We start from the raw sequence: 25,965 nt of genomic DNA, 5'->3' as shown, positions 1-25,965 counted from the left end.
GTAGCTCAGCATCGAGCTCTGATTGGATTACATTGCGTGACGTCAGACGTGATGTCATGATTTTTTTCCTGTTTGGGATGTAATACAGTATAACCCTCAACAGCCAGAAAATATACTCATTATCCACATTATGTACGTGTTTGTGCACCTAATTATTTTATTAAATACATAATTTACGAATGTTTTATCAGGAAAACAGCCCTCACAAGATATGATTGTATAATTTTTGTATTGACTTATTAGATTGTGTATGAGTTACACACGTCTTTACAGATAAATAGTACAGTACTAGAATAATTTTTTTAATATGTTGTCTCATGCTGCGCGTGGACATTGTTTCTAATATCTGAGATAAAGGCAAACAACAATACTGTTTATGCACAATCCCATTTATTTTAAAGTTTATTGACATTGGGATTTTTTTTTAATCAAGCCTATTCTCTACTGCATCGATGACACCAAAATATTTATGCTGAAAATAGCCTGCAACAATGATGAAAATCCCATAATTAACTATAACTACAGTTCACTATACTACTGCTATACCATGGTTATGAATATAATGTATATTTTTTCTCAAGTCTTGCACTAATTTATTTTAAAGGGTTAAAATGTTAAATATTTTTGCAGAATAATGAAGTGAAATTGTGTAATTTAATTTAAAAAAAAGGCAGCTTAATGACCAACATTTTATTCAGTACAAAACTTTTCAAATGTACAGAGTTTATCAATATAAACGAATGTGGAGAATACCACTTTGCTATTTTGTTTATAATTGAACAACATCATCTCCCTGTTTTGTTTATTTTTTTTGCTCAAATATGCAAGCTATCCAGCAAAAGGGTTGGCATGAATGGTTACATCTTTAATCCGAGTTTCAGTCAATGGTCGGAATGTCTTTTCGTGCACAGGAAGTTTCTCCAGCTCATCCAGCGATTCCAAGCCATCGATGATCCTAAAATTGAATGACTGACATTTAAGATAAAGAAACAGCTATAACATGATGTACTGATATTATGTACTCTACATACTTTCCAAACACAGTGTACTTCATGTCCAAATGTGGCTGTTTGGCATAGGTGAAGAAAAACTGAGATCCGTTTGTGTTGGGACCATTGTTTGCCATGGAGACCACTCCTCTAACATTATGCTGAAACAGGCAAAGAGTAACTTTTTACACATGCAAAGCAGCGGAAAATTAGAAAGAGTCCCACACACCTTTAAATGTTCGCTGAACTCATCTTCAAACTTGCGTCCCCATATACTTGTCCCTCCTTTGCCAGTGCCTATGAGATTTAATATAAAGACACAGAGAAAATGAATAACGCAGAGTATGGGACGATAAACTGTAACTAAATGTAATCATCTACCCGTTGGGTCTCCAGTTTGCACCATGAAGCCTTTAATGTTGCGGTGGAAGATGCAGCCTTTATAGAAGCCACTGGCACACAGAGCGAGGAAGTTCTTTAAAAATAAAACAATGAACATATGCATTTAGTCAAGAAACATACTGTTTAATCTACTGCAAACGCTTAAATTCAGTGTTAAATTATAGTGATTCCATTGTCTTTCTTTTGCTGTGCTGCCATTTTTACATTTACCTGTAGTTGTCAGTGTCATGCAGCGCAATAATAAATATATTGTTGCAATAATATCTGAGCATTATTATCAGAATATGCGATACTGTAATCTCACGCGACGTAAATGAAGAAAAAGTGTCGTGAATGCGTCAGAAACCGTCCACAGTACCCTTATGTCGCCGTAAAATAAAGGATGCAATTCCAGGTAACCGTGTGTAAAGACTTTTGCTCACCTCGCATGATTTCGGTGCACGTTCACAAAATAATTCAATCTTGACGTCTCCTAAATCTGTGTGAAGAGTAACAGCCTGCAGAAATAATAACAACGTTAGACATGCACTACTTCGAGAAACAGCGATAATGAGTCACTCGAGCCAAATCATAAACAACAACGTAAATGACTTGTAAATATCTTAACCACAGCTGAAAATGAAATTATAAATATTTTTTGTTTTATAATCGATAGCTTTCATTAGCTACTTAGTTGCATTGTTACATTTCAGCAAGTTACCATTTCAAACGCAGTGACGATGAGTACGTCCGTGAAATATGTCCGTGGGAATACAAGCTTCGTTTCCAAAGTCGGTTCCGGTGAAACTACTGTTTCAAGATAAATAAGCATGTTATAGTCCAAGAGTACACATTCAAAAACACAGGCTTTTAGATATTTTATCAATGAAATAAGTTTATTTTTTATCCGTTGTACTGTATCACGCACACACGTACACTTCACAAAAACACATCTAACCAGCAGAGAAAAAGTTGTAGGTATACTAAAGAGAATTATAGTAATGAAATGAAAGGCGATTGAGTGTCTGTTGGATTCCTGAGTAGCGTCCCAAACGTTAAAGAAATAAAAAATATAAGATACACATTAGAAAGTGAAGAAATTATATTAAAAAAGCAGGAAACACAAAAATGTAGAAATATTAAAAATTAAAAAACATAAAAAAACAAGAAGTGAAATTAACAATTACTATATTGCTTTAATGTACACTCTTAAAAATGCTGGGTTAAAAACAACCCAATCTGGGTTGTTTCCCAACCCAACGCTGGTTAAATATAGGACCAAACTCGCGTTGGGTTATTTTAACCCAACAAGTTGGGTTGGTTCTCTTAACCCAACAATTGGGTTGTACATTGGGTTGTTCATATGACCCAACGCTGGGTTCATATTTACTACACGGCTGGGTTATTTCAACCCAACAAGTTGGGTTGCCAATATACCATATATATATATATATATATATATATATATATATAATTTATTTATTTTTATTGTATGCTAATATTATTAATAATATATTACAATGACACCAATGTAACAATAACATATTTATTAAAATTCAACATTTCCAGAACATACAAATATAACAACTCACAACATTTCCTTCACATATGAACAAATTATGTCCAAAAAAATTACATTTTAAGAACGGGTGAGGGGGACAGCTATGAGAGAGTGATATATACATAGAACAAGAGGCTCTGTGAGCAGCAGCACAAATGGGTAGGCGATTGTGCCTGCTGCAAGTATTCCACCATGTTAGCTCCGACCTATGATGAGAAAAGAAAAAAAGGTAAGTATTTTGTAAGTATTTCTAGCAGTGCAGAGCAATTGTCATCAGCTCTCTACTGAAGCTATTTCAATATAAAATCTACGGGGAGAAGTGTGACACCTGTAAAGTCAATGGCGTGTTCAACAATTTATTCAGGGGGTTTGGCCAGTCTAATGTTTGGTCTGTGGTTTATACGTCACACATCACTATGGAGTAACAACTTACACCAAGTTACAACTTGTAAGAATAGTGCTTCATGAAATGAGAAACAGCCAAATGTTACGCTGTCACACAGTCCACGAAATACAATCTTTTCAAGTCGCTCCTCATAAAAAGAGTCCTGCTTTACAACTGTGTAAAAGAACAACTGGAGTCATTTCACAATTCATTTACATTTTAAATTTCTGTTGAAAGGTAAATTACTTACCAGCTTAACATCGATGAAGGCTCTCTTCACCTCCTGAATACTCGCCCGGGCCAATTTCCTGCCCTTTTTAAACACAGGCGGAGGGAGCAGGATGGGCAGCAACGTCATGGGCAACTTCTCCCCTGGCATCTGTAGGACAATTATGGGTGTCATTACCAGATTGTTGAGAACATGAGTTTTAAATATTATAATATATTACAATTTTAGATAAAACTGTTTTCAATATGTTCCACTACTGTTCAGTGTTGTCGTATTGCAATCAACCCTAAAATAATATTGAGAAAATGTCTCGATTATGTTTACTTGGTCTATATTAAAACACAAAAACACACCCCAAACATTTTTTTTTTACCAATTGGGATCCTAATGTGTACCATAGAGGGTTTGTCATCATTGTCTCGAGCAGTGGTGAGCAAACTTTGACTCGCAGGCTGATATAACAGCAATATATATTGGAATCACAAGATGGATCACCCTGTTAAAAATTTGGGTATTGGTACAAGCAACAGTGACTGACCCACCGCCATTTCTTATGTGTAGAACATATAGTAGGCACAGTAGCTACTGTAAAACAATACCTATAAAATGAAGGCATGAAGATGACTTACCTTTCAATCAGCCCCGGTAGCTGCCACTCAGTCAATTTGGAACTGACAAACTCATCCATAGATACTTTTCAGCGAACTGAAACATCACAAAGAGGGTGCATAAGAACAAACATACCATGAAATGAAATAAGATTCAGTAGTCCAAAAGTATTTTCGACATTTATATGCGACTTACAAAACTGTCGTCGAATTCGCGCCCAAACTAGTTCAAACTGATTAGTATACAGTGGACTATCGGTGGCTAACGGAAGCCCGCTAGCATGCAGCAGTCTAGCTTAAAAAAACACCGGTTCATCAGCACGCTCGTATTAATTCACGAGATTCTTTAACTTGATATCACATAAAATGGCAAATTGACGAGATAACTGACGTTGTCCTCATAACTATCACACATGTCTCTTGTAATTTCAACAACATAGTTTGGTTCCTACATAGCTCGCCAGCGAATGTGTTCGCTTGCCACTTTTGGAGGGAATGGAAGTTTGCTAAGGTTACCGATCGATTCCTCAAGCTAGTACTCAACAGTGCTTCACGAACTTACATTTTAACACGTTTATGAAGCGTTATATAATAATATAAAGTCATTTATACGGTAAAACTATAGTGGGAATGTAACAAACCTTGCTCCGTGCTGAAATTGGTCTCCTCAGATGAAATGTGGGGTCCGAACGAAGTAAGTTTGTGGGCGGGGCTTTGTTGCGCGTGTCCAAAATTCTACCCAACGCTCTGGGTTGTCCAAAATAACCCAGCATAATATAATGGAAATCACAACCCAGCAGCAAATAACTCAGCACCCAACTGAGATAACCCAGCGAATTGGGTTCTCAGAATACCCAACTCAATAAAAATAACCCAATTAAATGACCCAACAGGCTCAACCCAGCGATTGGGTCAAAAAAATAACCCAGCATTTTTAAGAGTGTAGAATTTAAAATAAGCTACACGATCAAGGTAGCAATAAAGCAAGGTTTAAGTAATTGTGTACAAATTAAGGTAATTCAAGCATTTTATTTCATTTCCTTTTTGTGTGCACTTTATTGGAACAGTGCATTGAAAAAATTCTGGGAGGGAACTCTAATACTCCTGCCTCATCATTCATCAAAAATCTAAATTCATCACTGTTGGTATTAGACATTTTAAATTGGCTAAGCAAGTCTTAAATTGGTTAAGTTGAAGTGAGTTCTGTTTTTCTTTTGCCCAATAGTAGCATTTTATTTAAAGTCAGCGGGATCAAGACTATACCAAAAGCATTATAAATGTACTTGACTATTGCCCTTTATATTATTGTACTTATAAATACCACAATTTGACATTTTAGTTGGATATTTGTGCTGTAATCCTGTCACTGCATGTTGCTTGTCCTGATTTTAACTGCACAGAAAAAGGTTACCCAGGGGAAAAAAAAATACAAAAATTAAAATTCTGCATTACTCGAGATGCACCAAATGGAAACAGAAGATAGACTTGAAGTCACCCTTTTTTGTATTATTGCATAATTTCATTTTAATCTTTCATTAAAGTCATTCGACAAGCGTCAGATTTTTTTATTTGTACAAAATTTGAACTCCTAGCGATTTTTCATTTCACACACCTCAAACTCTCTCATTACCAAAAACTATTACATTAACAAATATCTAAGCATACTCTTGAGTAATAACAGCTCTTAAGTTTCTATCTAACAATAAAAGGAACACACACATCAACAAAACTCAAGCACATCCTTCCAGTTAGCTCTAATTGATTGATCAATGCTGCACAAAAAAAAAAAACAAATACACAAAAACTTTGTTCTGTTTCAGCCATGATTATTTGAGGCCAAGTAGTCTTCCACACAAGCTTCAATAGGTGGTCAAATATAAAAAGTATCAGACGCCACAGTCAAAAATTAAAACAGCAACATTACAAATAGCAAAACAGAAGGAGTGACCTGTAGTTAAGGCAAACTGGTCAAATATTAACATACCTAATCACCCTTTTTTTGGTCAGTTGATGAATCTGTGGTGTGGTAAGTTTTTAACGCCTCCGCTGTTTAAAAACAAGTCCAATTCTTGAGCTCACACCAATTGTGTGTTTCAGGTGAACATGTACTATGACACAACTTTATCCCCTCACAAAAATGTGTTCATTTGGATGTTCTGACTTGCTCTGTTACATATTTTTTTTTAAACAGTGATATTCTACTCCGATTTTTTCCAAAAAAAACCCAGGAATTAGACCATGCCCCTACCTATTACTGCACATAGACTCTTTCAGAGGACTTGTCATCATGCACTCAAACACATTTTCTCATATATTAATTACTTTGGATGATACAAACATTTTTCTAAATTATTTTAAGCTCAAAGGCCCTCAGAGGGAACTAATGGTGCTCTCAATGGGAAAACAAACAACAGTATAGACAGGTGACATGGAATTGACACAAGACAGTATTTTGTCAACTTAAATGATTGTCAATATGACTGTATACGTTTGTAAGTATATTCAACATATAACGTGATATAATGAGCTTAATGTTCAAATATTGTGATCTGCTTGATAATGTCCTTAAAATGATCTGCTCTTTGTCCATCTTTTTTTTAATGCAATTAGGAAATAACAATAAAAGGACCATGTAGAGTCATCTTGGCATCTCTTTGATTCCCTGACATGATACTTCCAAGAAAAAATAAGAACGTCCCACTTTAGTGCTATTGAATTATAAAAACTGCCCATTTTATCTTCACTCTGTTGGCCTATCATGTTGCATACTTACTTACATTGTCCATCATTGAGATGCATAACATGTAAACAAACATCACAATGGCACCGCTTGTCCAAGTTCCCTTTGGGATTATTAAAGTGTTATCTTATTATTGCTAAAAAGCCTCATTAGTGAGTCTGTGGCCAACCTTTAAAAAAAAAAAGGGGAAGCTGTGAGCTAGTGAAAACAAAACTCTGCCAAACTGGGGAATCGTTCCCCGTCCATACTGGCTCAACATGACACCATGCCATCTCAGCGCATGAGGTGGTCGGGGTTGGTTCCTCCTTCCTCCTATGACAGGTTGCAAGTTAGCGAGTATTGATTAACTCACAGCCGGGTTCAAATCTGTTCTTTGTCCGTTCTCCACAACTGTTCTTTGACCTCAGTCGGCAGGGTGTTAAAGAGGTCCTCCTCCACAACGAGACCAGTCCTCTTAAGCTGCCGACACTCGGCCAGCTCCACAGGAAGACACTCCATACGGTTGCCTCTCAGCTCGAGTTGCGTCAGCCCGGTCAGCTCTCCAAAGCGTGATGGCAGAGACTGCAAGCAGTTGTTTCCCAGGTTCAATGTGCGCAGTTTCTTGCACTGGAACAACTCATTGGGCAGGCTCTCAATCTTCATTTTAAAGTGGTTGGGAGGGGAAGAGATAGAGAAATGAGAAAGATTAGAAAGATAACAAAAGTAGAAATGCACCACCATAATGTATCAGACTAGACATCGTACAATTGTTTGAGGAAAGTAACCTGTGCGACAGAGTAATCACCTTACAACAATAAAGTATTAATGCCCATCATCTATTCATCCATTTTCTATGCCAAAAATCCACATTGGGGTCACGGGGTGTACTGGAGCATATCCCAGCTGTCTTCAGGTGAGAGGCGGGGTACACCCTGGATTGGTTACCATACAAGTTAATCTCGGTAAAGACAATAACACCGTTGTAAAATCCAGTTTTTATCATCCTTGTCTTTTATCTAAATCAAATAATTTTTAGCTATCATTTTGAACAAGACATGTACGCTTTTATTTTTACAGTAAAATGCACTTTATAGGGCTGCACGGTGTCCTAGTGGTTAGCGTGCATACAGCTAGGAGACTCGAGTTCAATTCCACTCTCGGCCATCTCTGTGTGGGGTTTGCATGTTCTCCCTGTGCATGCGTGGGTTTTCTCCGGGTACTCCGGTTTCCTCCTACATTCCAAAAACATGCTAGATGAATTGGCGACTCCAAATTGTCCAAAGGTATGAATGTGAGTATGAATGGTTGTTTGTCTATATGTGCCCTGTGATTGGCTGGCAACCAGTCCAGGGCGTACCCCGCCTCTCGCCCTAAGACAGCTGGGGTAGGCTCCAGCACCCCCGCGACCCTCATGAGGATAAGCGGATGACTTTATGAGGTCAGTATATTTGCTTCCAGTTAGCCCTGAACTCTGCCACATGGAACAGAACTGAAAGACCCGGTGCAAACTGGGTTTAAATCGGACAGTAACTGGTCAGTTACTTACTCTATTGGCGGTCACTGCGAGGTACTGAAGGTTCTGCAGGGAGCCAATGTCAGCCGGGATATTGGTTAAGTTGTTATGGCTCAGGTCCAGGAAGCGAAGCTTGCGGCAATAAAACAACTGTCCGGGAATCTTCTCGATTTTGTTTCTGTTCAGGTACAGTTTCTCCAAGTTGATCAGCGTGCCGATCTGAATGGGAATGTAGGCGATCTGATTATACCAGAGTTTAAGGCAGACAAGCCTGTGAAGGTGCTGGAAACTGATGATCTCCTCAATGGTCTTTAGGTTGTTGTCCTTCAAGTCAATCTCCTGCAAGTTGTGCAGGCTGAAGATGGAGTGTGGTATTCGCTCGAGATCACAGCGAATCAGCTCCAGTTCGGTCAGATTGACCATTTTCTTCAGACTGTTGAGCACCATGAGTTTGGTACCTTCATTGTTAACGGACAGCTTCTGGAGATGCATGCCAACGTCAGTCACCACCTGAGGCAGCTTGGTGAGATTGCTCTTTAGACGAAGCACCTTGAGTCTCTTGAGTTCCCGCAGCCCGTCGATGACAATGTAGCGGTTGTTCTCAGCGCTCAGATTCCCGGTTAGATGGAGCTCACTAAGATTCTTCAAACTGTAAATCCACAAAGGAATCTCTTTGATGTCTGTGAATTTGATGTGAAGTGACTTCAAATTCTCTCTCAAGAAAGCCAACGCTGGAGCCTCAATCTTAGCCGGCGTGTGGTAAAGCCACATCTCTCGCAGGTTGACGAGCTGAGCAATGATCGGCGGGATAGTCACATCTGGTATAAGCTCCAGTTTGAGAACCTCCAGCTCCATCAGATCAAATACTGTGTCCGGAATGCCGCTGAGCATGAAAAGGTGCAGCTCTAGCTTCTCCTGTGAGTTCTTGGTTATCCTCTGCCTGAGCTTGTCTAGAGTCCACTCGTTGTTGAGGTTGAGCTGCCTCAGTTTATTTTCACTTACTTCCGAAAGAAACACGGCAAAGCGCTTGGAGTAAAGAGGATCATACTGATCTATCATGTGCAACATGAATGCAAAGTCATTCTTAACATCGGGTATGTCGCTGTAGCTGCTCTCTTCTCGTATCGACTCGAAGGAATACTTTTTGAGGGAGCGTCGCAGCATCCAGCACAGGGTGTACATGCAGATCAATCCATAAACCACCACTAAGCTAATGTAGAAACAGGCCAAGATTTTAAAAAGTGTAGCCAATGGATGAGCACAGCGATAAACACTGTAACCCGTCAGACTCTCTATATCGACATTACAGTCGACGCTGAACTTGATGTCATTCACGTAATACCCTGTATAGCATATTATCAAAATGAATTTGATGACCTTGATAATAGTCTGGCGGATGTACAGTCTGTACACAATGTCTCCTTCTTCCACGTGTATTCGGAACTTTTTCACCTTTTCAAAGAGCGCTTTTGCCTGCTCGCCTTCTTTCTTGTCCAAAACTCCTGTTTCTGTTCGATCTACAATTCCCTGCTCAAGCCGCGTCTTTGTCCTCTGGAGCATAGGAACACTCGCTTCCACATCTTCACTGATGACGGACTCCTTGTGCTCCATCGAGCCGTTCATTTTCATTGGTTTTGGATCACTCTCTTCAACTACCGTCTCCGACAGAGCTCTAGTGGTCCATGGTGAGTCAAAGCACTTCAGTAAGATGGACACAAAGTGCTCTAGTTTGGAGCTCGTCCGAGGAAACTTGAACCAAAAGTTGCTACAGGCTAGGAAAATAAGTGTGTGTAGTAACACCAGGTAAGGGAAATACTTGGCAAACCAGTGCAACCTTGTCTCATAACACACAGCATCTACATAGTTGTACTGGTGTCGGTCCAAATCATACTGGATTCCTTTGGGCTCCCATGAAAAAGATGACGTAAACGTGGAATTTAAGTTCTTCTTGCAAGTTTGATCCACCACCCATTTGCACGGCAAGCATATCATCTTGTCCTGGGTGACTTGCAGGGTCCCCCCAAACACAGAGATCATGAGCATTACGATCGAGATGTAATCGGTGAACACGTCCCACCATGGTTTCAGGATACGGTAGGCTGGCTGTGTGTCCACAAAGTACCGCAGTTCAGTGATGGGGATCATGGTTTATCTGAGAGAAAAAGCACATATTTCAGTACAATGAAATCCACCTGACTGCTAATTCAGTATTTGCCACACAACACAACTTTTACATGCCGATGCATCACTCCAAACTAAAAAAACATTTGAATGCACCAGAAGGTTAATTCATAGACTTAATGGCCAGGATGCTATTGTTTTAACAGGACCAATTAATCTCTTAAATGTGGTGTCATAACAGCTTTCCAGCCTAAAATCAGTCAATTAAATATGAAGTGTAATTTTCTGTATTTTTGTTGAGTCTTCAATCACATTGATTTGCATAATGGCATTTTTCCCTACCAAGAAACCAAACAAAAAATATCCCAGTTCGACATCTATCACTTGTGGTGCTGATGGACATGAACAAGAGAGACACAGCCAGACACCACAGCACTACCAGAAATGGAATTTCCTTGATCGATTATGGGAGGAATCTGTTTTTTTTTGTTTGGCAAACTCCTTTTCCCAAGCCAATGTCGTATTGAGCAGGATAATGCAGCATAAACAACATACTGTAGAAAAGTGGATAACAGAACATGCATTACAATCCACCCATCCATTTTCAATGCCGCTTGTCTCCACTAGGGTCGCGGAGGTATGCCAGAGCCAATCACAAGGCACATATAGACAGCCATTCACACCTGTGGACAATTTAGAGCATAAAATGTACCTCAAAATTCAAATGCCCCGAAGTGTGCACTTTAGAATTATTATTATTTTTCTTTAAGAATTCACATTGAAGGTTTTTGAGGAGAAACAGGCCTCACAGTCCACAAAACTGCTAAAATTACCGAACAGATGGCTGGCTATTAACTTAATTTGACATTTGGATGAAAATATTTTTTATGGAAGTTTATGAGGTTTTATGGTGGCAACGGTTTAATTAGTTTTAAACTGTGTTTAGCCTTCAATACAGAAAATGTAAATCATAATTTGTATCTGGCAGTGGGGATATAAAAAAATTACTTTGATAAATTACACACAGACACATACATTATATATATATATATATATATATATATATGGGCATTTGACTTGAATTCAGTGAATGATGGACGTATAAACTGACATAGCTGACATCATACTGTTCTATCCCAAACTAGTTGGGACTGAATCCTCGGTGTCTCTGCATTTCAATCAATTGTTTTGTCAATTCAATCCTATACATGCCTCAGCACACACACAGACACACACACACACGTGAATGCTGTAACATCTGAACTTAAAATTAAAATATGATAATTTATTGTACTTACACATCTTTTGTCGATGTTGTGCATCAACGCCAGATGAAACCATTTGAACCAACTTCTCGACTAGCGTGTGTGCGGCACGCCCAGCATGCAAGCTTGAGAAGGGACTCTAAAGATGCTGTTCCGTTTTGGCACATTTAACCCAAACAACACGAGGGCCAGACAAGCCACTTTGCTCGCGAGCCCTCTATTCTTAGCCATTTCCGTTAATAATACCCAGAGTATTGTCTGTGGGGGCCTTGAGAAGCGCCTCCCTCGACCTTCAGGAGAAGATCCTGTTTACTTTATAGAAAGTACTGTCTCCAACCAGTTGTCTCTCAGGAATACTCTACTGTCACCTTTTCCCTCACCTCCTCAACACACCTACCCTTAGACAATAAGAGTCAGGCGCCGGCATTCATCACAGCATGTACTTTGTTAGGAAACTAAAACGGGGACGTCAAGTCTGCTCCTGGGGCCAGCCAAGCAGATTTATACTGGCACAACTTCAGACCGCCGTCACATTGCAGTGTCATAAAAATCATGAGCTTGGCCATAATATAACTCACCGGTTTCACTGTGTTATCTGGGCTCCAGTGCTTGTTGTTGTTGCTGGTGGACAAGCCACTTTCTGTGCGTCCATGAGTGCTCATGGACCATAGCCCCTCTCGTTGCCATGGGGTTGAAAACTGGGAAACGAATAGCCATTTTACTTATCTGACATTGATTGACACATGCTATTAAATGAAGATGAAGTAAATAAAGTTTAGCATGTAGTATGTGAGGCAGTATGTGATTGAACCTCTTAACGGGTGCGTGTGGAGTAGGACAATCCATCCGAAATCGTCGGTAACTGTTAGCATGGAAGGTTTAGCGAAACAAACAATAATCCAGTCCTTCAATACTTATATTACTATAAATAGACACGAAGCATACACATAACAAAAATACTGTCCACGAGCTCATTAGAACGACCATCTTTCGCCTGGGTGGTCTGAGCTAGTGAGCTAACAAGCTACATGTTTACCACCCGGCTCTTTGTGTCATCGGGACTTGCGTCCTTGCACCCGGTTAATCGTAATGACAAGATGTGTGAAAACACTTCGAATTGTCGACTTACTGTTTTTGAATACGTATATTTAAATCCAGCGCCACGGGAAGCATATAGTTGCCTATTAGTTGCGTTCTGTTTTCGCTAGCGGCTAATAGCAATAGCCACTGTTTTCCAAATCCCAGCACCTTCGAGACAGTTCAGTCCACTGCCGTTAGATGGCACTAGCGTGTGTATTAAGCGTAGAAGAAGAAATCACTTCCTCGTGATGTAGTGTGTGTCGTTTTGATGGAAAACTATCTTCAAGAATGGTGTTTTAATTTCTGAAATGATGCCATTTAACTTTTTGAGAATGGGCTCTTATTGTAAATTGGTGAACGCAAGGTGGATCATGACAAGTCGTTTCGGAGCTGTTACATGTTCCGCCCACTGTATGGCTATGAACCCAGCAACGAAGGACACATGGATCAAGAAGACGAACTTTGCACTCTCTGGAATGAAAACACAGCGGATTTGCTACTTCAATAAAGTGACATCACTGAGAAGTTACTGCACGGGGGAAATTAAACTGAACTGCTGGAGGTGTAAAGTACCTCTTGACAAATCACCTGCATTCTTCTGCTCGTCATGCAATGTAGTACAGCCGCCTGAAGAAGGCGTATCTTTTTTCAAGATCATGGCCTGGTGAGCATCTTTCCACCTTAATCCTATACATGGCATATCATCTACTTTTGCAAACAAATAGCAAAATACTAACATGTATTCTTTCTTTTTTTAGTGACTTCACATTTGCACTGGACATTAAAGCACTGCAGAAAAGATACTTGCTGCTCCAACGCTCCCTGCATCCAGACAATTTCAGCCAGAAATCTGTGGTAGGCTTATGAGTGCATAAATCAGAGCATATTCTTTCTATATGTATTTTCTATTTATGTATTTTATCTGATGCCTTGCTGGGCACTTACCACACAAAATGCTCAGTGAGGCTAGCAATGAAGTTTGTGTGATTATTGTTTATCTGGTGATATTCAATACATGATCCAATTACAAAGATAGTGATGCTCAGTGTTAATTGACATCATCAGAGGGGTATATATTAGAGCTGCAACGATTAATTGATGAATCGATTATCCAATTAAAAGACAACTATTTTTGTAATCGATTAATCGTTTTATTTAAAAATGTACTTTAAATATCCTGATTTCAGCCTCTCAAATGTGACTATTTTTAATTTCTTGAGTCATCCATGAAAACATACCTACTATCTTTGTGTTTCAGGCAAAACAGGATAGTCACACACATCAGCTTTGACTTTGGAAAAGAGCAATCTGCATTTATGCCTCTTTCTGATATCTTGCGAAGGAAACCACTGCAGAGATGTAGGTGCCTAGCATGCGTAAGAACATTCCCACGCAAAGTATGGGATTAATCCATAAATGCGTACATCCATCCATCCGTTTTCTATGCCGCTTATCCTCATTAGGGCAGCGGGTATGCTGGAGCCTATCCCAGCTGTCTGTGGGCGAGAGGCGTGGGCCTACATTTATGCAAAATCTGTTATCATGTGTACACACGAAACCCAACGGGTTGAACAGTGAAACTACAAATAGCTATGGCTGTACCGTGAATTTTTGGTGTCAGGGAAATTCCTCTTCCTCGCCCTCTTTGCTGTGATTTTGGGGAGCGGAAAGGTCCATCCATGCATTCTTAAAGGGATTGCAGCTAAGAGGCGGGAATGAAATTTTTTCTATAAAAATCAGATTTGATTAATTGTTTGTGACAATACCGGTAATTATAATAACAGTACAGTATTATGAGTAAGTTTAAGATTTACATCTGTTTGTCATGACCCTCTTTATTGTCCAGTATGTACATGCACGCTTTTATCCTGTCACAGTGGATGCACCAAACACACAAACATGACATAGCAGAAGGAGGACTGCAGCTCATTTTTCTTTTTTTCTCTAAGGCCTAATCCCTAAACACTCGGCCTGTAATACAGGGACTGTATGCAGCTGGGTTCCTCCAGCTGCCTGGAGCCCACCAACATTTGAATCTATTGCAAACTGCCTCTCTGAGACTGACTGTGTGGGTGTGTGTGTGTACCAGACTTTGGTAAGTGACAGCCATGAACAGCCATTTAATGGGGCTGAATGAAACCCATGACAATTTTTATGCAGTTTAATTTGTATATATATATTTTTAAAATATAGTCTGTTCTTTTAAACTGTTATTGGTAATGGTAACTAGCCATTTGGAATGAGTTGCATACAAGTTAAAAACTGTAATGAGGGGATATGATATACAGTAATCATTTGCTTATTCCGACCATAAGTGAGTTTTCAAGAAGTGGGATTCCTTCTTTAAAAATAGAATATTTTCATAGTTAGAGCATAGAAACGCAGTTTCTGACCTTCTAAACATGTGTTTTGACATTATTATAGCCCCGTGGACATGAAATAACGCCTATATTGTCACCTTTACTTACTCTCATATTACACAATACAGTAGATCTATCAGAGAAAATAATTCATATAAGACATAAAATGTGTTTTGGATGTGTGGACAGGAAGCGGCGTTGGGTGTTTTGACCAACCACAAATCAGCACGATTTATTAATTAACATAATTTGGAAGAATCATGATAAAGTGAAGCTGTAGATAGATTGAGTGGGGGAAAAAACCTTGCTCATCTGGTGTGGAAGTGGTAAGCTTTTTTTGCTTCCTTCTTCCCCACTTTGTTTGAAATACTTTAAGTTTAGAATAAGTAAATTGTAGAGACTAACTAGTTAGCTCAATATCCTAGAATGCTAGCGACGGCTGTTTCTTATATGCCTGCAGTGATCCCGCAGCTTGCATAATGTGGTATAAACAAAGAATAATAGGAATTTTAAAGTGACTTTAAAAAGTCAACAGGTTTTCCCTCTAGTGCACGGCTGCTGGTTACCCATGGCCGTTGTCCAAGGAACTGCTCCGCTGGGAGTAATGCATTATGGGTAGAAGTTAAAATAGCTGTTGTTTGTTATATATCATATATGTCATATATATACGTATAGCTACGTTTTGAGTGTTAAGTTCCTGTGTGATGATGTTAGAGTTATTTATAAGATGACACATATAGAGTATTTCCCTAGCTCGTGATGGGCTTCTCAGAGCCACAGAATTTGAAGGACTATTCATAGTTCTGAAATATAGGTGATGTCACGAGATTAGAACCTAGTTAGCCGTGCCATAATTAGCCGTGTTGCTGTATAATCGGCAGAGTTCAAAGCTTAAGGAAAAAGTAGCGCCTTACACACCAGAAATTAAGGCAGGTCTATTTGAAAAGGCTTTCTACTTGTATATTTTTGATTATTTTTTCTTGTTTCTTAAAAAAAAAAATGAATGGTAGAATAACTTTTTGTGCTAAACTCAGTACCATCTAATGTACAAACAGTGGACTGAAAGGAAAAGCTCAAACTCCTCGTCTTACTTACAATGCAGCGACAGCTGGCGGGGATGTAAAAGCAAATCCCAATAGCGAGCTCAAAAATGTCACTGAAAGAAATACGCTCTGCCCCAGAGTCCCGAGCAGTTAAAATGTTTAAATGTGTTTTTTTGTTTTTGTTTTTTTTCTGCAAAATGGTAAATAGACAACCAAATGTGCCCTTGTGGATCATTAAAGGGAAAGTGCTTGAGTGTAGCAGAATAGGCATCGTGAGCAAGAGAAGGAGCAGAGGTGTGTTGCTTTGCACATCATTTATCGTCTACGCTGGGACAGAAAAGAACAATGCACACAACATAGTCCCAATCTGCAAAGAAAAGACGAGGAAACTGAAATGGTTTCTTTACGCTTAGCCTCAGCGGTATTGTTTGGGTTATTTTATTCATACGCCCCTCTGGCCATTTTTTTAAATTAGATATCTTCCAACCTCAGGGGTCTGCATTGGCATATAGAACAGGCATTACTTATACAAGGCAGCCATCTACTGCATCGGTTGTTATTACAGAAACAGCTCAACACGACCGGCCCAATGGTGAGACTATTGATTTTCACAAAGAACTGACAGACTGCATACACCTGCAAAACGCACACACACCTGCCAACAACATATTTTCCATTCTGTCTTGTTTTAGTGCCTCTGCATACTTTTCACCGTGCATTTCAAAAGAATACCTCGACTTCACTCTCCTAATGGTTACGACTTGCTTTTATATAAACCTGGCTGGCAAATTGTAAACATTTTAGAAGTGTTATTTTCTGTCTGAAGGATTTCTACACAAAAATAGTCAGCATTTTCTTTGGCTTTTTTGTTTTGTTTTTTAATGACACTGCAAAAGGGTTCTCTTGATGGCTAAGAGGAGGAAAGTGATGATGACCAAAGAACTGGAAATGGACATGCAATGTATGAGTTTTACCATAGTGCAGTAAATACATTGGAACATGTTCTTTTATCACGGCAGTCGAGTGGTTAGCGCGCAGACCTCACAGCTAGGAGACCAGGGTTCAATTCCACCCTCTGCCATCTCTGTGTGGAGTTTGCATGTTCTCCCCGTGCATTTCTCCGGGTACTCCGGTTTCCTCCCACATTCCAAAAACATGCTAGGTTAATTGGCGACTCCAAATTGTCCATAGGTATGAATGTGAGTGTGAATGGTTGTTTGTCTATATGTGCCCTGTGATTGGCTGGCGACCAGTTCAGGGTGTACCCCGCCTCTCGCCCGAAAACAGCTGGGATAGGCTCCAGGAACCCCCGCGACCTTCGTGAGAAAAAGCGGTAGAAAATGAATGAATGAATGTTCTTTTATTACAGTAAATGTAATAAGCTACGGTATGATGTGTATTAGTACTACTGATTTTACAGTAAATGTTCAGAAAATATTTTTAAATGTTTTTTTCCGTACTAAATTCACATAAATCCAATAAAAAGACGTTGATTTGGATTTGATTTAAAATGAAAATACCGTACAAAGTACAACTGTGTGGTTTTGCCATGAAAGAACACAATGCTGAAATTCAGCATGCAAGGATTGTGGTGGCTGTAGGAGGTTCCTCTGTAACTACAATGTAAATATACAGACACATCATCTCTATTACTGTATGTGTGAATAGTGATGGGCTAAGATTAGACTTGAAATGTTCTTTTTCAGGAAGAACAGGAGTATTCAGAACATCAGTCAGCCCTTGTCAACAAAGCCTACAAGACACTGCTGAAGCCTTTGAGTCGCGGCCTTTATATGGTGTGTTCAAACTCCCTGATCATCTGTCTGAAAGATGTCGGTATGTTGTCATGTCACTGTCGAGTGTAAAGACACACCCTCATTGTCTCGTGTTCCAGTTGGAGCTGAAGGGGATGCGCATCGACGAGGGCACAGATTCTGGGGCGGATGCTGAATTTCTGATGGAGCTGATGGAGATCAATGAAGCACTGGAAGAGGCACGGACCCCAGAAGAAGCCGATAAGATCAGTCGAGACACAAAAGGTAAACAAATTACTCCGTGTCTGCACAGTTTATTGAGTCTCTCATGGAGACATGATCTTTGATCCTCAATTTGTACAGATAATGCATTATAGCTGTCTGCTAGGGCAGCTCAGGCACAGACCCTTGACAGCCCCAAATCGACAAGCAGGACCATAAAATTAAAAAACAAAACATCAGTGCACTTGAAAATGTGTTATTCAGCCATTTTGCATACACAGCAATGTCATGCCAGAAATAATTGCTAAAACATTGTATTATGGAACAAAATGGTGCGAATTTGCATAACCAGATTGGTTGTACAAAAAGCCAAAGAAAAAGCAATATAGACTTGTGAAGTTAATCATTCAAGATCCTTACGGAGCTGAAGTATTTGCTGAGATCTTTCATGCACTAGGTAAATCTATGGATTTTTGCTGAACATTAGAACATTTTTCTCCAAAATTTAGTTCAAATTCCAAATTGCGTGCACCTCAACACCATTCAAAGTTTTCTTCTGCATCTCCTGTGTTGTACTTGCTCCATATGCAGACACACTCTGATGCAATCTGTGGTTTGCTAGAAAATAATTGGTCCATTTCATGAACATGTGCAGACGTTGAACTTGTCGCATCCTCCTTGCTTTCAGGGAAACTTTTAGGTTTGACAGAGAAGATAGACGCCGCCCTCCGTGCAGGTAAGACATCAAGAAGTCCTTTTGAAACCTCCTCCTCCACAATCCTCCCACTCAGTGCGTGCTAGTTTTGTAATCTATGATGAAGCTTTGAGTGGCTGAATGAGTCACCAGTTGAACCAACCTTTTTGTGCTCTGTCTCTCGCTTCCTTTTTTTTTCTGGCAGGAGAGCTCCAAGCTGCCAAAGCATTGCTTGCCCAAATGAAATACTTCTCAAACATCGAGGAGAAAGTTAAGGAGAAACTTTCTGACTTTATGTAATTTCTTTGTCACTTTATGTTTTCAGCCACTTCACTGAAGCATCATGATGGAACTGAACTGAGGTTTTAATAAATACGGTATACCATGACTTTATATGTTATACCTTATTCCTGAGCAACATCTCCATTCATTAAATAACAAAAATCTGTAATTACGTCTCATTGAAATGCTATTTGGAGTCTCTATGGCTATTAACAGGATTTAACGTCAGTTCCTCAGGTTTCCTTTAGGTGGAGACAGTACACCTGTGCAGCCTCAGCATTGTACATGCTGTACAGACTTCATATGAGGCCAGTGGGAAGTCCTTTATTGCGGCAGACAACCTTTTGAATAATTCATGGCAGCTTCGTATGTGGCATTAACACTATGATAATCAGGAAGACCTGCTGAATGACGATTACTGGATGAGCCACAGATCTGTGTGATTTCCGCCATATAAAATGTGCATCATAATGAAAATTGATACACTTTTGTAGAAGAATGTTCATAACCTGTAATTACTGTGCAAATTGGGGTTTAAATTGCACCAAAGTGGCTAATACAAGGACTGTTGCCTAATCTGATGAAGGACTAGAAACATTATATCATGTGATCATGTGGTATTTGCCACACAACGTCCTGTGCAGCACATTTTACACACATTTTTAGTCTAAATCCTGTTAGGATGCAGCACAGGTTGCTGTAACATTCAGCTGTAACACATCCTGACCAGATGATTAAGTTTGCAACAACATTGTCATGTGTGTCTGAAGCTGTTTGGGCTTTTTCATTGTTGGATCGCGGGATCCCTTTACACACATGGCAGGACAATGAATTTAATAGGGACTCTCCCCACCCACCAGGAACCATTTATTATTCATGTGGTAATCAGAAGTCATCCCCGGCGTCTTTAAATTAATGAGAAAATGTGATTGACCAACACCGAGGCCGCTGCCATCTCCCAGAACTATTTGAAAATTGAGTTTGAAAGACACGTAAGTGAAGAACTCACTCTGTAGTCAGCTTGGGAAATTGACTTGGATGAAGGGCTTGGCAACGTGACTTGTACATACATGTGATTACGATGTAGCTTCATGGGTCTGCATCACAATTTTGTTTATTTAGATTACAGTGTAGTACACACGCCTGTTTGAGGAGTCATCCATCTACTTCTGCTTGTCCTTAACCCTAACCTCTAACCCTAATTGTAATGAGGTCCACCATTAGTTCGGGATACGTTGGGTTCGTGTTTATGATGAGATTCGATTGAGCAGTTGGCCAGGAAAATACTTCCCCACACAAAGGTTCCTTCGCACCATGACCGCATTTCATCCACATTATGTTAATTTCCACAAGATTGCGTGTTTAACAGTATAGTGGCCAATTCCATCTGCAATTCTGCGGAAATCATACTGCCCTACGTTCCCAATCTGGATGACCAGGGACCGGAAGTCAGCCTGTCCTTTTTACGATTCACATGTTTTGGGATAAAAAAGAAAAAAAAAAATTATTATTCTTGTAATGTTTTGACTTCCACGTTTAGCCCTAATGCTAAGAGTCCACTGGGCCAGTGCCAGTTCGCACCAATGCAATTTGCTGTGGCGCCTCGTCTCGCCAATAAGGTGCCATGCATTGGCTCTAACTGCCTCCCAACTGGCTCGTGGTGACCCGTAACGGCGGCAAAAATTTAGTTTGGCGGCAAGAAAATTTCAAAATGTTTGAAATCCTTGTTGCGCCACTTGCATTTGGCACAAAGTGTCCACCAAGTGGAACCAAATGTCACAAACAATCCGCCTATTGGAATCCACTGGAATGTAATGGCGTGAGCCAAATTGCACCAAGGATGCTAGGAGTACACTAGGCTGGTGCCAGTTTACGCCAAAGATTACGTGATTGGCGTGAAGTGGCTCGCTGTGGCACCGAATAACGGCAACATGGCAACAGGCCGAGTGGTGGATGGCGGTGGATTCGATGGACTCTTAGCATAACACTAGTTCTTGCTAATATTTTTTGGGGGATGTTATTTACAAGCCCAAAGTCCCTTTTCACTTTTGGCAAATACATCCATCCATTCATTCATTCATTTTCTACCGCTTTTTCCTCACCAGGGTCGCAGGAGGTGCTGGAGCCTATCCCAGCTGTCTTCGGGCGAGAGGCAGGGTACACCCTGGACTGGTCGCCAGCCAATCACAGGGCACATATAGACAAACAACCATTCACACTCACATTCATACCTATGGACAATTTGGAGTCGCCAATTAACCTAGCATGTTTTTGGAATGTGGGACGAAACCGGAGTACCCGGAGAAAACCCACGCATACACGGGGAGAACATGCAAACTCCACACAGAGATGGAACTGAACCCTGGTCTCCTAGCTGTGAGGTCTGCGCGCTAACCACTCGACCGCTGTGCCGCCCTACATCCATCCAATTGTGTCTATTTGTCTTTAATAAATGCTTTTTTTCAATTTTTGAATCAGAAATGATCAAATAATCTCGGAACTCTGAAAATTGGATTTCCTAGATTACAAATTTATAGTCTCTCCAATCCCACTTCCTTGCAACTCTCATTTCATCTGTATTAATGAAAAAAAGATCAGCAACTTAGAACAAATACTGAGTAGGAACCTGCATCATGAAGTGAGGAAATGACCTTATCCAAGCTAAATGGCTTTACAGTATAACTTAAATAATGACTACACAACAATTTTTATGCACTTGTAGCTTGGTGCTTAAAGTTGTTTCCAGTAGCTTCATTAATGGTGCACGTCGTAATAGCACTGAATAATATGGACTTAACATATTGAGACTAATGTGTTCCTTTGCCATACAAGATGATCATAATAGCATTAAGCCTGCGAGTGAACCACTCAAGACAGTAGCAATGCCTTTGACATAAACCCATCATAGTTATTCCTCATTATATACTTTGATGCTTAGAATTCCATCTGGATCATCAGTGATGGTTACAGCACACCCAGTGACATATCATTAAGATCATTAAGTTCCTCGCCACTCAGCTGGTGCCATCAGTCCACACACCCACCTGCATGCTGTGTGTACTGATGTCACGCCTGGAAGTCCAGTCATTATAATCTACCATTATCGGGTTTCCCTCCCAGCTGCAGTCCATGTTTTTATGTTGCTCTCATCCCCCAAAGAAGACATGCCATTGCCTTTCAGTCAAACTGAGCAATATACAGCAGTGAATGTTTGAAATCCTTTTGATTGTTTGATGCAATTTAGGATTGGATAGCAAAACTTAAAGACTGTGCAAATGTCTCTTCACACCGCATAATTTTTCAGACCAATGGGAATGGACATTCATTCCTTCATTCTTTTTCTACCGCTTTTTCCTCACAAGGGTCGTGGGGTTGCTGGAGCCTATCCCAGCTGTCTTCGGGCGAGAGGCGGGGTACACCCTGGACTGGTCGCCAGCCAATCACAGGGCACATATAGACAAACAACCATTCACACTCACATTCATACCTATGGACAATTTGGAGTCGCCAATTAACCTAGCAGGTATTTGGAATGTGGGACGAAACCGGGAGTACCCGGAGAAAACCCACGCATGCACGGGGAGAACATGCAAACTCTACACAGAGACGGCCGAGAGTGGAACTGAACTGTGGTCTCCTAGCTCTGAGGTCTGCGCGCTAACCACTCGACCGCCGTGCCGCCGGGAATTAACATACTATTTCTTAACAGATATAGTGTGCAGTGGGGACAAATCGGTCAGAATACTATAATACAATTATCATATTGACTCAAATACAAGACGATAAAAACATATAATACCATCAGCAAAACTCATTGTCTGTTCTTTGCCAACTTGCAAACAACCATTTGAGACACTTTTTATCCAGCGCGTCTTTGTGTCATGGCTACATTTCACCAGGCCACCAGTGTGTGTTACCGACAGGAAGAAAAGCTCTGGTTCACTTGAGAAGAAGTCATTTGGCGGCACCTGAACTAGCTGTGTGACCTGTGTGCTAACCACTTTTCCGCCGTGCAGCCCACTAATGAGTAAATTCAGTGTAAATAATGGATGGGCGCTACGGCTACTGAAGGTAAGTTTATTCATATGCAGTCAAGACACCTTTTCAACGCAAACAACACACTTCTGGCCTTCAAAAGGAGGACTCTGTTGGCTACATCCTGTTTATGACAAAATATGGGTGTCATAAAAAATAGTTTACACCAGCAAACAAAGAATACTAGTGAGAAGTGGTAACATTAGCCAATGTACTTTTCATAGACAAATCCATGTTGTAGGCTGATATTCGCTCTGTGTGATGCAGCTCCGGCTACGGCGGATGAATGGTAGCGTTTTGGCCACACAGTCAGGAGATCGGGAAGATCTCCGCTTGGGCATCTCTTTGTGGAGTTTGTACGTATGTAATCCCTGTGCATGCGAGAGTTTTCTCCAGGGACTCCGGTTTCCTCCCACATTCCAAAAACATGCTAAGTTAATTGGTGACTCCAAATTGTCCATAGGTATGAATGTGAGTGTGGATGGTTGTTTGTCTATATGTGCCCTGTGATTGGCTGGCGACCAGTCCAGGGTGTACCCCGCCTCTCGCCCGAAGATAGCTGGGATAGGCTCCAGCACCACCGCGATTCTTGTTAGGATAAGCGGTAGAAAATGAATGAATGAATGAAGTCAGCTGGGATAGGCCCCAGCATAAGCGGTATATAAAATGGATGGATGGACATTAACCTTCCTCTTGTGTTAGCTTTCTGGTATCATCTCTCATGTATTAAATCAGCTATAAAAACAATGAGTTACCATCAAATTTACTTCTCATATCTTGCTTACCTTCTTAGACTTCCTCATCCATGAAAATGTTGGTTTTAATACTTTTGGTGTGGACAAAATGGTAAAATGAACTTCTAAAGAATCATATTAATAAATTGAAGGTTCTTTTGTTACCTCGCTATTACTGATGGATATAGAACATATCTCTTAAATCAATTAGTTTTATTTATTTTCTCATTTTAGTATTAGTCACTAAAGAAACATCTATGGTGTTCGGGTCAATTTTGACCCATTTATATTAATATCAAGAAAAGGTAGAAAAAGTTATTGTTTTCAGCAACACAACTTTAGTATAAACTGAAATCAAAAAGCACAACAGGTCCAGATCTTGGTTCACTGTACTTCTTGCCATTCTTCCCATGATCCAAATTGTAAATGTGAAATCAGCCAGTCAAATGAGTGAATTCACCTCACGCGTCTTGACCTTGTTTTTCTGCTGGTATACTGGAAAAGCGGTCAAAATGAGAATCCCCTGAAGCTTACATGATGAGAAGAGGAGCTGGCTGTCATTGTGTTGGCTAATTGTACACTCATGATTTCAGTTTTGGCTCAAAATATTGCTTTATAGTCATATTATTATAACTGGGTCAAAACCGACCCTAACAATACAGTGGTCATAATTTCAACCAAACCATTTTAAAATTTAGTAAAAAAAATTTTTTTGGTTTTATTTTGTTGAAATAGAGTTTCCTGACAAAGTCAAAAAGCCTTAATGCAATAAACAAATGTTATGTGATTCTTTTTATGCATTAAAATGTAAAACGGGTCGGTGCCGACCCTAACACAAGAGGAGGGTTAACATAAAACAAATCATGGAGTAGTTCAGACATTTCATCCAAAAATAATTCTAGTTAGCTCCCTCATTGAAATCATGAGCCATGAAAGCATTGTAATTGTAATTGTTAGGAACCACATTCCAAACAAGGAATCGCAACGGGAATTGTTGTAATTGAAATGATGCCCAACCCTAACAAAGATCCTATGTTCATGTGTTGTTGGGCAGATGTGATTGATCCCTATGAATTCTGCCTGGCGACATCTGTCAGGGTCTGGTCTCTTTCCCAACAGATTATGTTGCATTGTACTTAGCTCTCAACCTTGGGATGGATTGACATTTAACTTGTGGGACATTACATTAATGCAAAGTCAGCTAAAATACGTACAAAATCATATTCTTCATGAGGCCCAAATCCAAAGACTTTTTGGCCACAAGTCTCAACCCAAGTGGCTATCGTGTCCAAGTGGCAGACTTGGAGGCCTCTGTGTGCAAAACAAGACGAGGAAGTGAGTGTCTGCGTGGGTGACTAATCCGCTCTCTGCCAGCCAGCCAGCGCTGAAAAGCATCCATTATCATATTTATTACCCTGAGCACACACGCTTTGATGAAGCCCAGGGTTTCTTTTATTTGAATTTTTCCTGTTTTTTGTTTTGAGTATTTGGGTCATATTTAGTGGGGGTGAAATAGCCCTGTGAGCCATCATTTTCCTTTGTTGGAGTTAATATTTGAATGTGCATTTAATGTGTGCCTGGCTTGACTTTACTTGGAGGATTGGGGATTTGTCTCTGAATTTGTACGACTGTATTAGACATTTTGTAGTTTGTGCTGCACTTCTAGCACATTTTAAAACATTACTTTTTCAATATCAGAGAAATAAGGATTACACATCACACTTTGAATTTTCATTCTATCACTGTTTGTTTTTTTCAAATTATATTAATTAACTCATTCAATTCCAGCCTTTTTTCAAAAGCCGTCGATCTTGGAACCATGACATTTTTGATGATTTTGACTGATTTCCAAGGCGCACAGAATATTGTGTCCTCGGGCTATATAGACACGGTATATACCAAAAGAAAGATTCAACTCATTTTTCATCAGAAAGATGCTGCAGCAAGAGGTGGGGTACACCCTGGACTGGTTGCCAGCCAATCACAGGGC

General features: G+C 40.0%; 3 protein-coding genes and 1 long non-coding RNA gene across 6 annotated transcripts; 1 reads left to right on the top strand and 3 right to left on the bottom strand.

The window, feature by feature from the left end:
• Positions 1–490: 490 nt before the first annotated feature.
• Positions 491–12,433, bottom strand: ppil3 (peptidylprolyl isomerase (cyclophilin)-like 3). 3 transcript variants are annotated; one of them, XM_078789665.1, is made up of 6 exons: positions 2,092–2,156; positions 1,814–1,888; positions 1,371–1,464; positions 1,219–1,286; positions 1,028–1,150; positions 491–969 (listed from the first exon to the last, which is right to left on the bottom strand). In XM_078789665.1, the coding sequence occupies exons 1-6, from the start codon at positions 2,092–2,094 to the stop codon at positions 829–831; spliced, it is 504 nt and encodes a 167-aa protein (XP_078645791.1). In that variant the 5' UTR covers positions 2,095–2,156; the 3' UTR covers positions 491–828. The 3 variants fall into 3 exon arrangements, with proteins under 3 accessions (XP_078645791.1, XP_057927201.1, XP_057927200.2); XM_058071218.2 differs by lacking the exon at positions 2,092–2,156 and adding an exon at positions 12,350–12,433 and having other exon boundaries at positions 495–955; positions 1,032–1,150; XM_058071217.2 differs by having other exon boundaries at positions 496–955; positions 1,032–1,150.
• On the bottom strand, positions 2,942–4,917 carry LOC131126628 (uncharacterized). The gene is made up of 4 exons (XR_013627189.1): positions 4,795–4,917; positions 4,175–4,250; positions 3,567–3,695; positions 2,942–3,137 (listed from the first exon to the last, which is right to left on the bottom strand). It is a non-coding gene; the product is annotated as an uncharacterized LOC131126628 (long non-coding RNA).
• On the bottom strand, positions 5,118–12,469 carry LOC131128407 (volume-regulated anion channel subunit LRRC8A). The gene is made up of 3 exons (XM_058071215.2): positions 12,350–12,469; positions 8,419–10,537; positions 5,118–7,529 (listed from the first exon to the last, which is right to left on the bottom strand). The coding sequence occupies exons 2-3, from the start codon at positions 10,528–10,530 to the stop codon at positions 7,254–7,256; spliced, it is 2,388 nt and encodes a 795-aa protein (XP_057927198.2). The 5' UTR covers positions 10,531–10,537; positions 12,350–12,469; the 3' UTR covers positions 5,118–7,253.
• Positions 12,470–13,042: 573 nt separating this feature from the next.
• On the top strand, positions 13,043–19,344 carry hscb (HscB mitochondrial iron-sulfur cluster cochaperone). The gene is made up of 6 exons (XM_058071216.2): positions 13,043–13,515; positions 13,610–13,706; positions 17,961–18,050; positions 18,149–18,293; positions 18,919–18,966; positions 19,130–19,344. Exons 1-6 carry the CDS (start codon positions 13,160–13,162, stop codon positions 19,222–19,224), a joined length of 831 nt encoding a protein of 276 aa, XP_057927199.2. The 5' UTR covers positions 13,043–13,159; the 3' UTR covers positions 19,225–19,344.
• Positions 19,345–25,965: the final 6,621 nt, after the last annotated feature.

Source organism: Doryrhamphus excisus, linkage group LG3 (assembly GCF_037039965.1).
Source record: "Doryrhamphus excisus strain RoL-2023G ecotype Guam linkage group LG3, RoL_Dexc_Guam_v1.1, whole genome shotgun sequence".
Lineage (NCBI taxonomy): Eukaryota > Metazoa > Chordata > Actinopteri > Syngnathiformes > Syngnathidae > Doryrhamphus > Doryrhamphus excisus.
This window is presented reverse-complemented; position numbering and strand designations above follow the sequence as displayed.